Source organism: Eulemur rufifrons, chromosome 30, assembly GCF_041146395.1.
Source record: "Eulemur rufifrons isolate Redbay chromosome 30, OSU_ERuf_1, whole genome shotgun sequence".
Lineage (NCBI taxonomy): Eukaryota > Metazoa > Chordata > Mammalia > Primates > Lemuridae > Eulemur > Eulemur rufifrons.
In genome coordinates this window covers 124369975-124383353 of record NC_091012.1, presented here as the reverse complement: position 1 = coordinate 124383353, position 13379 = coordinate 124369975, and the positions used below count along the sequence as shown (strand labels likewise).

The following is a 13379-nucleotide window of genomic DNA, read 5'->3' as shown; positions in this document are numbered from 1 at the left end:
AGTCTTAATTTCTGGTGCCTACCAGCAATGTGAATTTGGGCAAATCACTTAATCCCACTACACTTCAGTGTCTTTATCTACAATGCAGAAATGATAGCATCTAATAGGATTATTGCATTGACAAGATTGAGAATGTGTGGTGCAATGCATGACACATGGTAGATGCTCAGTAGATGTTATGAATTTATTATGGTAAGTTAGTGACACAGCATTTCCTGGATGAAAGAAGGACTTTCTGCTAAGACTAAAAGCTGGGTAGGGAGCTCTTAACCTGGAATATTAATTATCTTCAAGATTGTTGGCTGCAGGTCTCAGCTGTATAAACTCATCATTTTCCAAGAAACACAGCACTTTCAGCTCACTTGTGCTTGGAGCGTGACTGCCTTTGGACTCCCTTCATTTACTGTGATGGTTAACTAAACATCTTGCCTTGGCCTCAAAGATGGGTACAGTGTGACCTTTACCTAAGTATTCCTGCTTCCATGACAACAAGCCATCCTGTGACTCACCAGTTTACTATCAGGACTAGATCCTAAACCTTACCCTTAGGTTGATATGGATGTGTGGTGGCTTGGGCTACACAGCAATTATTACTGACATGCTCTAGCTGGTCACAGCTCTATTTGTGATATCAGTTCTGAACACATCCGTGCTTTTTTCTACTCTCAGGCTGGACACACCGTATTGACTGTTACTGCCACTGTGTTATTGCCTTCCTACCTCCCCTTTGGCTCTTCACGAAACTTTAAGGATTTGAATACCCTTAACCTAATATGTAGAATGAAGTTGATCTCTAAGAGATATTTACTATCACCAGCAAATGTTATCTTGAAGCCCTGAATTTTATTTGCTATGGGAAGTTTATGCCTAAACTTACTAGGTGTTTTAATTTTCAGTTGTAATCAGAAAATATTTACTGAACACCTACAATGTGCCAGGTTTTGTGCTAGTGAACTCTGCAATTGTCTGAGGAATCCTGGGACCCACAGGACATAGAACCCAGTGATTGGGGCAATGGCAGAGGGGGTTACTGAAGCAGAGGGTGCGACTTCTGGGTCCACGGCACAGTGAAATCCATTCACAACTTGCTTTGGTTTATCTGCTGTATAGAGTGGCAGGCTTCTCACTAGTCTGTTTGTGTAGATATATGTTTCAAAAGGGCAAACAAACAGGATTTCTAAAGAGAGAGAGGATCAAGGGACTCGAGTGGATGTTAGTCATTTTCCCTCAGCACAGCCACATGGGTGTCCTTCAGAGAAGGATTCAGTAACCCTCATCCACCTTACTTAAGAACTCTGTCACGGTCACCTTGTACCTTCTTTTCTTATCCGAAGAACAGAAAGCATTACATGAAGGGTACCATGCGTGTCAGACCCCATTAGGAAAATCTATATATAGTAGCATGTTTTGTGTGAGATTTTTGTATTTTTTTTTTAAAGAATAAAATGGCTCGAGGTGTTGGAAGACTTTTTTTTTTTAGAAGACTGCGTTTTTCTTTAAAAACATTCCTTTTAGTGACTGCGTGTTTCCCCATGTAAATATACAGTATTGTAATTTATTTTACTATCCCCTTATTGTTATATATTTAAGTTGTTTTCAATGTCTTCCCCCTGCCACCTCCCAGAAAAAAAACTTTATTTGAAAAGATTTCAGACCTTAAGTTGTAAGAATAATAGTTAACACCCATGTCTGGCACCTAGTTTCACCAGTTACTTTGCCATATTTGCTTTCTCTCTCCCTTCTCCATCCATCCCTATCTCTGTCTCCCTCCCTCCCTCCCTCCTTCCCTCTGACATATACATGCTTTTTTGCTGAACCATTTGAGAATAAGTTGCAGCCATCATGCCTCTTTGCCCCTAGACACTTAAGTATATATATCCTAAGCATAAGCGTATTCTCCTAATAACCATGGTACAGTTATCACCCTTGGGGAATTTATCATTGATATAATAATAAAATTAAATATTTAAGTTTCCCCTAATGGCTGCTGGCTCCTATATTGGACAAGCTCAGGTCTGGAATATACTCAGAAAGCACTGTGTCCAGTTAATGGGGTCCAGAAAGAAAAAAGAAAAAAGGCAGTGTGGCTGAGGAGGCTGCTGAGCAAGGTGCACTAGAGCCCAGGAGGGGCCCCCACCTCAGCAATGCAGTAGACCGATAGGGGGCAGGAGTGACAGGGAGGGCTGGTTGGGTGCACACAGGAGAATGAACTAGAAGTCCACAAACAGAAGGGCCACCCTCCACTCTGACCATCAGAACATTAGTAGCAGGCAGTCACCCCCAGGCAAAGTAAAGGATGAAAGGTGGTTCTTCTCCTAGACACTGCACTATTTAAGGAGAATCATCGAAGCTGGTGTGGTGTTAGGACTCACCGAAAAGCCCCATGTAATCAGGTATTTGGGGAGCTCACGCCTCCTAAAGCCCCACAAGGGCTCCCGGTCAGTCTTTCGGCTGCTTCACTCTCAAACCTGGCTGAACAGCCAAGGATCACCAGACATTCAAGGGAAGCCTACAGGGAGAAAGAGAGAAACTAAGACAAATAAATGGACAGTGACCCCAGAAGAAACCAATTCAGGCAATAGAAGAGTGCTTTTAAATATAATTGGAGCAATAAATCATTGTCTACAACTCCTTGTTGGCATCTTAGATCACATTTCCCAAAGATGGCCATGAAGATGCTTTTCTGTACTGTGACCTTGATACCCCTTCATCAAGAGGGGAGTCTAATTCCCTTCCCCTTGAATCTGGGCAGGCTCTGGCTGCTTAGACCAACTGAATATGGCAGAAATAGGCAGCTGTTTGAGTTCTGAGCCTGGGTCATAAAAGGCCATGAGGCTTCTGCCTTTTTACCAAAGCTATGTAAGAATCCAACTAGCCCGAGGCTGATATGTTGTGAGGAAGCACATGAAGAGGCCACCCAAAGGTGCTAGGGTAGGCAATCCTAGTCATCACGTAATCTGGCCCAAAACATCAGGCTTATGAGTGAAGGAGCCTTTGGATGCTTCCAGCCCCAAGGTCTAGGCACCCCACAGCCTTTGAATTTTCCTAGCTGAGGCCCAGATAAGCTGTCTTTTCAGTGTCCTGTCTGAATTCCCAACTCACAGCATCTGTGAGCATATTAAAATAGACATTGGGCTGAAAGAAGTAGTGTACTATCTGGATGTTACTGGTGTGTTGAATTTGATAGGGAATAAGATGTTTGTGAAATCCTCAGTCTTTGGCTCTATGGCTCTGAAGTGTCTGACTCACTATTAATAAGAACCACAGCATAGTCTTGCCTAGAATGGAGGCAGCTTCAAGTTTGGCAGGCCCCCAAGTCATAACCCATTTTGATCTATTCTTAAATTCAGGAATACATTTTTTCAAACAAAGGAAAACTGTCAAACTTCTCAGGCAGTGAAATACTACTACTGAGCATGAAGCGAAACAAACATTTTAAAAGTATAAAGGAAGATTAAAGAAAGTGATTCTTTTGAAGGACATTCATGATTATTTTGTAGCTCTCCATTCACACTTCAGGTTGTTTCTTTTGAAGGACTATTCAATTAATCATTGTTTAGCCCTGGTAAGCTCAAGAATTAATTACTCATTCTTAAAATTCAATGTTTTCAAAAGATTAAAATCTTATGAATACAACTGGGGAAAATAAAGAACTCACCCTAAAATAACATTTTCTCAGTTATATTTTACCCATTTTAACATGGTTAATGTGAAAAATACATTGCAAATTGAAACTTTTAGTTGAAAATATTAATCAAAAGCAGCATTATCAGAGTAAACTGGATCATTGTTGGTTTTTGGTGCCTCGCTAGTAATTTTTCCATTCGTTGCTCTCATTTTTCACTCCTTTATCTAATTATTGCCACTTGCAAACCACCCCCCACCAAGTAGAAAGCTGAAATATGTGAATAAAGAAAACCTTCAAATAATCTAGACAGAGGAGACTACATTTTAGGGAGCATTGTCTCTCTTGATTGAAGAGAGTACAGAATATGTTCTCAGCCTCTGCTTTGTGAGATGCTTATTATCAGGTGACTTCATTAACCAAAGAAATAATTATTTTTTCTGCCTCTTGTAAATTAGTTGAAAAGAGGATTAAAGACTTGCCAGAAATACCAGCCACTATGGAAACCAGGTCTAAAGAATAAGTCTGTGAACTCTTGCTCCCAGGCAGCTAGCTAAATATTCCTGGCCACCTCATGGTCCCACCACAGGGAGGGCTCCCTGCATCAAATTGAAAGTCATTTGTATTTTTGTGTCTGTTTATCTTGTGTCTTGTTGAATGTAAAGCTATATGGAACTTTTCTAGACAAAGCAAACCATACCTTTTGCAAATATACTAATTGTCTCTAACTTCCCAAGGAAAGGGCAAAGTATGAGAACTGAACAGCAGAGAATGAAAAGATCATTACATTTAGAACAAAAACTGAGTGTATTTTATTTGAGCTAATGACTTATTTGTATCCACTATGGCAGAATTTTCTAAGTCTCCTCACCCCACTCCCTTTGTCATCTTTGAACTAGGAGAAAATTTAATTGGTAAATTTGAATAAGATGACATGTATAGAGAAATGCAGAATAAAAATAGAAAGTCAAAATTAAGGAATGTAGAAAAGCCAAGTAAGTGGGGAAAAATGAAGTCACATAATTGGAAAGCATAACTGGAAAATACACAATATGCCAGAAGACTTACAAAAACAGAACCTTTGTGAGGGGACATTCATTTAAAACCAAAAAGATTTCTTTGGTAAGTTTATAATGAAAAACGTTGTTAGAAACTTTTGATTTAAACCCAGTATCCAGCGTTAATACATAGGACAAAGTACTTTCCATGTATTTGAGGAAAGCCACGGAAAGGTTACAAAAATCAGGCATTTCATATTTATTTTTAGGTTTACTAATTAGCTAACTAAAAAAGACTTATCTTCCTGTTTAAGCTGATGTATAATTAAGGTATCTGAGTACCAAGAATTTGTCCCTAGAGCTAAATTTAGAATGTAGGAATCAAAACCTGAGATTTTTTCAGCTACTCTTCTTAAAAAATACAAACTTCTGAAAGCATTATATATTCTTGCAGTAAATCATTGAGAAGCTACCATAGGCAAGGCACTATAATAGGTGCTATGGATGATATAGAGACAGATAAAATTTTTTTTATAGCAGGGTGATAATCCAAAGAGTCTTGAATAAAATGCTTCCTGAAATTTGGTTATCTTGAACCATGCCTGGTAGTTGAGTTTTAATTATATGGAATCATCAAATGAGCCCAGGGGACTACACTGACTCAGAATATAGTCAGAGTCAAAGCTCTCAGGGCTGCCCAAGTAACAGATTATTTGATCTTGCATCCCATGGCCTCAGACTGTTTGGCTTGATCATCATCAGCATCATTAGTGATTGCTATTTAATGAGCCCCCTCTTTTAAGCTTTAAGCCCCCGGGGGTTTCAGAGGGGAGATGTGGACCTGACACTGGCCACCACATGCCTGACAGCCAGCTCTCACTGCTCACCGCCCGCCCTCTTCAGCCTACCCTGTGCTTCCAACCTGCTGCTCCTAATGGGCTGTCAACTTGGAAATTTAAGCATGTACATATTCACTACCCAAAAAACTCAGGTAATTTTTAAAAATCATGAGTTTATACTGATATGCCCAGTTCCAGCACTATGAGGTTCTTCCACTTCTTTCCTATTGCAGAACTTCCTTCTTCTTGTTAAAGAAAAAATTATCTGTGATACTTGTTAAAGACAGTAAGGAAGACTTTATTCAAGAGGGACCATTGCAGTGAGGGTTTTACAGTAAGGGAGAGAGATTGGGCTGTATTCCAAATGCAACAAGGACAAGTGGCTATTTATAGCCAAGGAGCAGGGTGGGGTTAGTGGGTAACTAAGAGGAAACATCAAGGCTAGGGGGATTCTTGCCGAAGGCAGTCCAGGGTGATCAGATATCAAGAGTAGGGGATGAGGAATTTGATTAGATATCAAGGGTGATCAGATACCAAGGGTAGAGGATATTCACTAACACGATTCAGCAGGATTCTTGGTAAAACTGGCCTACTTAGGTCAAGATAGAACCCTAGGTGGAGGCCTGGTCAAAAAGAGGATTCAGAGGAGCCTGACTCAGGTTTGCTCAAAGGAGAGAGCCTTTGTCATCTCACAGTGAGAAAGTCAGCATTTCTTTTGTGCTTTAAAAATAATTTCTTGGCTGGGCACAGTGGCTCATGCCTGTAATCCTAGCTCTTTGATTGGGAGGCCGAGGCAGGAGGATCACTTGAGGCCAGGAGTTTGAGACCAGCCTGAGCAACATAGCGAGACCCCAGCTCTACAAAAAAAACAGAAAAAAAAATTAGCTGGGCATGGTGGCAGCACCTGTAGTCCCAGCTACTCGGGAAGCTGAAGCAGGAGGATCTCTTGAGCCTAGGAGTTTGAGGTTGCTGTGAGCTAGGCTGACACCATAGCACTCTACCTGGGGTGACAGAGTGAGACCCTGTCTCAAAAAAATTTTTTTTCCTTTCCATTTAACCAGGATGCAAAGTATTTCTCCTGACATGTGAAAATCTAGATTTATATTTTAATTCAGGTAATAAGTCCTTCATTTTATAATGAGATTCGCTATAGTAAATATCAGCATTTTTAGTACATTTAACATTAAAATTATATTTACACACAACTTTTAAAGAATAATATACAAATGCTCCTTAACTTAGGATGGGGTTATATCCTGATTAAACCCATCATAAGTTGAAAATATTGTAAGTGAAAAATACATTTAATACCCTGATGAACCCATCATAAAGTTGAAAAATCTTAAATCGAACCATTGTAAGGGGGAACTGTCTGTATATTATGTGAAGCAAAACGATCAGAGTCATTTTAAATGTTAATTGTTTAAGGCCAAATGAATATGTACAGAGTATGTGTTGTAAGGTCATTGATGGGGCATTACACCCCTTCCCCCCCTGCTTGGAATGGGTATTGGGGATTAAGGTACTCATCACAGTGAAAATGCTAAAGGGAAAAGTGAAAGAAACACGGAATCATCTATTAGTTAAAAGATTTGCCAAAGGCCTTCAATATACTTAGAATGAAGGAAATGAGCGATGGATTATTTAAAACTTTAATCTTTTATTCTAACTTTTTTGAAAAAGGAGATAGGATCAGGGATCAGTGGGGAAGAAAGGTTCTGCAGATGACTTTCAAGAGTGGGTTCTTTTATTTCAAGTCTTATATGGTAGGGAGAGGAAAGGAACCAAGAAGAATGTGACTGGAAGTGTTAGAAAATTGAATTTACTTCTGAATCCCTAAAATAATACCTAATTTGCTGCCTTTATCACATATGGAAGAATAGGAGAGTTTGGAGGAGAAAACTGTTAGATGAGCTCTGCTTCCCTCTCTGGCCCTGGTGCTGGCCCAGATGTTGCCCATTTCAGAGCAGCCTCCACGGAGTATGGGACATCAGAGAGGCGTAGCCAGTGCGAGGGAGGTGGGTGGACTCATAGGTATCACAGCAGAAGGACCAGTGTTTATTAGACACGTGCCCTGTGTCAGGCTCATGCATGTTATCACATATAATCTTTACAAAAACTAAAGTTCTATCTCCATTTGACAGATTAAGGCAGAGAAGTGAAGAAGCTTCCCAGAGGTTTCACAACCCCCAGTGGAGGAGTTGGGGCTCCAAAGCTCAGGCCCCTTCAGTCAGGCCCTCCACCCCCAACCATCATGGAGTTCACAGCAGGGCTGGGGGCTGCGGGCAAGACCAATGCTAGAACTGCTTGGCCTTGTGGCAGCAGAGGAAGGGGCTTGGGTTTCCTCTTTTAAGTGGTCAGGTATATTTTCTCTCATTATTTCTTATTTATGTAAATTTTATGCACAACCAGCTCAGGGCAACCTCCAGAAGATTCTGATCTCCTTCTTTATAGTCAACATGTGTCTTACCCTCTGGGACATGCCACCGTGGATCACTCCACCTCTGAGCTGGTTTCTCTGGCACCCTCAAGCCCTGTGTCTTGACCATAGCCCCTCCTTTGGAATCGCAGAGTCTGTGGCTACTTCCCAGAATGGCAGAGCTATGGTCCCTGAAAGAAAATCTTAGGAAACACTTGGCACTCAGTAGGTGAATATTTGTGGAATGAATGGATCTGTTGCCTTCTGAAAACCCCTATGAACAGGAGTGTATTTACATGTTCTACTACTTTTGTACTTGGCAGTTTTCCCACAGTGTTTATTTGAAAACAAATTCAGATTATATCCCAGGTCACTTTTATATTGCTGCTGGTAACACTAGGAACGTTTTTGTGTTATGAAAAACACTGGTTTCAAGGTTGCCTCTTGGAATAAATGTTCTTTTTCTCTTCTAATTAAATTATTTTCTTAAACTTGCTATTTCAGAGGATAAAAATTCAACTAGAGACCACAGGATTATTTAATTTTCTCTTCCCAACCAGTAGTAACTGTGATACCATGAGAGCACTCTATTTCTCCATCTGTTAGACTGTAAAATCATGGAACATTTTTCATGTCTTACTAGGAAGAGATAATGCATGTGAAAAAACATCATATATGTTTCTACGAAAGGAACTTCCTGTACGACTGGCTAACACAATGAGAGAAGTTAATCTTCTGCCGGATAATTTACTTAACCGCCCTTCAGTGGGATTGGTCCAGAGTTGGTAAGTAAATAACGTGTCTTAAAATGGATCTTCCCACAATGCTCTGAACATTTGGCATTGGGATCATTCTCTGTAAAAGTGCACATACTTCCCGTCTGGGAATGAGTCATTTGGGATAGCTGAGTTTTCCATGCAATTAAAAGTGTTGTGGGGTTTTTTTTTTTTTTTTTTTTTTTTTTTGCTGTTCAATTTAAAATTGTTTCAGTGAAAATACCTCTAAATTGTACTAGATACTTTCTTGACTTTTTTTTCCATGTGAGTGGGCCTGCAGTCCTTCACATAAGATGTTTGCCACTTACATTAAGTCTCAACCTTGCTCCTTTTGTTTTCCTTTTACAGAAGTTCCTTTAAGGCAGTCCTGCTTCTAGAACAAATCAAGTCATTTAAAGGGGAACCTTAGATTGGAAAAATATTAATAGCTCCCTGCTGTGTTTCATTTGCCCTAAAAAAGTATGGAAAATATTAACAGAGTAAAACTTAAATCACTTATATATCTGTGGTTAAAGCATATGCTACTTAATTGAGGAAGTTGAATTTGTGATGAAACTACCCACTAAGTAAGCAGGGTGAAATCAGTGAGTGGTGGGATGTAAGAAGAACAAGTGGTGTGTTTTTAGAAAGGGATTTGCATGTACAGTGTTTGGGACACATTTGCAGGTCTGCTCTGTGTTATAAAAGCAGGGTGGAAGTCGCTGTGGAGACAGCTGGGGGAGTTTGGGAGCCAGATGCCGTAAGTACTCTCAAGCAAGCACAGTGCTGGGGAGCACAGAGAAGGGAGGAGAAATGCCAGCTGTGCTTTTGTGCTGCCCCTTGATAGGTGGGTGGAAATGACAGGTATGGGTGGGGGAGAGCATTTTAGGACAAGGGAATGATGTAGACAAATATAAGGACAATGGAGCTATTAATTAGTTGGCATTTAGAAGGTTAGCGGAGGCCAGGCTACTAAAAGAGGATAGACATTCAATAGTCATTCCTCAATAATATTAATTACAATAAATTCATAGGGCTAAAAATGAATTGTCTGACAAACACTATTTTGGGTGGTCTTAGAGGTACGGTGTCTAGTCCCTTTCCTAGACAAGCAGCAGTTCCTCACCATGTGAGGTACAGGGTCTTTGGAACAAAGGAGAGATCAGAGACGATGACCATGGCTTTGGTATCATACTCAGTTCCCTTCTGCTCTCCATTTATAGTTTGTTTCAGAAGGAGCAGCAAGTCCTTGTTTTCATGAGACTTCTTTATTGCTTCAAGGCCATCATTAGAGATTTTCCAGTAGAAAGTATAAAATCACTATTGGGGGCCACTATGGTGGGAATTCTAGGTAGGTAAGATCAAGTCCCCAATCCTAGTGGTGGTGACAGTTAAACATTTACAATTGCTTATGTAAAAGTTACTTCAGGGGCTTCAAAGTGAATTTCTGGCTCTGCCGTGTTTTCCAGCACCAACAACCAGTTGTCCGATTCTCCAGACACCAACTGGGCATTCAGCAATTCAATTCAATCCTGACACTAACTACCCAGAGTTAGTAGGACCTCACAGCTGTAGGGCTCAGTCCCACAAGACTTCCCCCCCAACTTCAGATGCCAGTTGCAAGTCTTGGGCCACCCGTGCTTCTGATGGAGTGGCTATAAATTGGGTTTCCATGACCCTCTTCTCAGGTTTGATACTTTGCTAGAATGGCTCACAGAACTCGGGAAGGCACTTTACTTCCATTTACAGGTTTATTATAAAAGAGGCAATTCAGGAACAGTGAAATGGGAGAAATGCATAGGGCAAGGTATGGGGGGAGGTGTGGGCATGGAGCTTCCATGCCCCCTCCAGCGTGCCACCCTTCTGGTGGTGGTACCTCCACCTGTTCACCAACCTGGAAGCTCTCTGAATTTTTGGTTGTTCAAGAGCTTTTACAGAGCTCAGTCTTTGGCCCTCTCTCCTCCCCAGAGGTTGGGAGTGGGACTAAAAGTTCCCATCCTCCAATCACTTGGTCTTTCTGGTGACCAGCCCCATCTTGAGGCTATCTGGGGCCCCACCCTAAGCCACCTCAGTAGCATAACCTCTGGTTTGATCCAAAGAGGATCCTTATAAATAACAAAGATATTACTATCACTCAGGAAATTCTAAGGTTTTAGGAGCTCTGGGCCAGGAACCAGGGATAAATGCCAAAGGTACTTTTGTGTTATATCACCCTGGCAAAATATAGACTCACACAAATTGCTGTGTCCACTCTTTTTCTTTTGTCTCTTCATCATTCCTCTTCCATATCCACTCCAAACACATACATACCATTTCTTCCTGTTCTTAAACATTCTATTTTGAAGTAATTTTCTACTTAACAGAAGGGTTGCAAGACTAGTATAATTTTCATATACCTTCATGTAAATTTACTAATAGTTAATATTTGACCATATTTGTTCTATCATTATCATTCATATTCTTTCTCTGTCTCTATGTGTGTATCATGTAGATATGTGTATATATATCGTACATGCACACACAGGATGTCCACATCATGCCCCTTTGCCTCTAAATATTTTAGTATGTATCTCCTTGGAACAACTCGTTAGAAAATCTCAGTATGATCACTACATTTGGGAAATTTAACATTGATACAGTAATATTTTCTAATATGTAGAACTTGTTCTCACTTTATTAATTGTTCTAATAGTGCCCTTTTTTAGCAATTTCCTCTCCTGATTTAGGAATCCAGTTCAGGATCATGCATTGTGTTTTGCTGCCATTTCTTTTTCCTTTTCCTTTTAAAAGTGAATCTTGTGTATGATGGGCCATGAGCCCCACCACCGTCCCCTCAGTCACAGTGTGCTCTCCTTGCACTCTTGACTTTCAGTCTTAGAAACCTCAGCATAATCTTTGACCTTTCTCCATTTATGACTTTGCTCTTTAAAGAACTCTCCCCTTCGGAATGGATGGGATGCCTGCCTAGTTTGCTCGCACATGGCCAGGCAGAGGCCAACACTGGGGCTGGCTAAATTTGACCTCTCAGGGTGTTTTGACCTGATGATATTTAACAATATCTCATACATATCCTTATGTGCCCAGAGACTTCTAAAAAATATACCCAGAGATGAACATGCATAGTATCAGATGCACTGTCACAAAGTTCACGTGAAGCTGATGAATCAATGGCATTTGTATTGATGTATTTATATGTGTAACAGTTACTTTTAGTTACTAGGGTGTCCTCATCCTCCATCTACAGTGGATAATAGGATTAGTAGTAATTAATTGTTAGAAATAATTAGAATAAAGGGATAATTCTTTCAGGACATGTTAAGACCCAAAATAGAGATCAGGTATCTAATTGGAATGTTTGAATCCCCACCAGATCCAGCCGGTCCTGGCTGGATGTAGCTGCTACACTAATGTACCCCTCTGAATCTCATTTTTCTGTGTTCTCCAGATCTTAATGTTGGTCACATTATTTCTTATCCTGGCCCTGATTGAAATATATAGCTATTCTTAATCCAGAAGCTGTTTCTGAGGGCCTAAGAGGCATTCCTACTCCCCCACTAAGTGTTGATGAAATTAATTTAACTGTGAGAAGAAACCTTCTTTACAACTAGTTTCTAAGTTCTTGGTATGTACTTCGGTGTCATGCATGTGCTTCTTAAAATTTATATGCCCTTTTTAGTAATCAAACTGTAGACTCAGTGTATCAGTTAGGATATGTTTGTTTATAAGGAGCAGACAATGCACCTGACCCTGGCTCGTGTAACTAGATGGTCCAGCCATAGCATGAGCTTTTGGTGTTGGTTTGATTCAGAGATTCATGAGGTTATCAAGGCCTTACTTTCAATGGTGTCAGCTTCATTTTCAGATTAGATTCCCTCCTGGTGGTAGAATAGCTGCAGCAGTTCCAGGCTTCACATCCACATAGCACACTGTACAAATGGAGAGCAAGTTGATTTCCCTCCCAGAGTCTTCTAGCAAGTCTTCTCCCATTTTACTGGCCTGAATTGAGGCAGTATGCTCTTCCCTGAGCCCGTCCCCATATTCAGGGACATGCATGCATTGATAGGCTTAGACCTGGACTAATTAATAATTAGTAACAGAGAAATAGGATTACCCAGAGAAAAATGGGGCCACCCAGGATCTTTGGAGGCACCAGCTTCCCCTGAAGCACTTGAGCTGCATGGGGTGATGGGATGGAGATCTGAGTGAAAATCTGGAGTGCTCCTAGGAAAAGGGAAAGGAGGAATGGATGTTGGGTGGGCAACTAACGCAGTAATTCTTCTTTTTTAGGTACATGCAGAGTTTTCTCGAACTTTTGGAATATGAAAATAAGAGCCCTGAGGATCCACAGGTCTTGGATAAGTAAGTATGGTACCACTTACCTGAAAATAAAAATATTTAGGTAAAAAATATTTTGGTAAATGGAACTCATGTCATTAAGACCCAGGAAGTATAATTTGGACAAAAGCATTAGTTTTCTTAATCGGTAATGACTCAGCATTGTGTTTTTTAAATTTTGTGTTAAGAATTTAACATAATACAGGAGAAATAATGACACTTCAGTTGTGCTTCATGACCTGATTCTTAATACATTTACTCAAGGTGAACTGGGCACTCACTATAAATATTGCAGTAAATGTTCCATCTAGTGGTGGTTTTAAGAATGCAGTGGCCTCCATATATACATGAATTTATCTACTCAATCTTTTACAATTTTTTTGGATTTCAATGGGATATTATATTTGA

At 40.3% G+C, this 13379-nt stretch overlaps 1 protein-coding gene across 1 annotated transcript in view; it reads left to right on the top strand.

Moving 5' to 3' along the window:
• The window catches only part of PDK3 (pyruvate dehydrogenase kinase 3), a 64984-nt gene that overhangs the window by 14222 nt on the left and 37383 nt on the right, over nt 1-13379 (top strand). Inside the window, exons 2-3 of the mRNA XM_069463603.1 lie at nt 8525-8666; nt 12924-12995. Of these exons, the coding sequence (XP_069319704.1) occupies nt 8525-8666; nt 12924-12995 (214 nt within the window). The remainder of the gene's footprint in view (nt 1-8524; nt 8667-12923; nt 12996-13379) is intronic.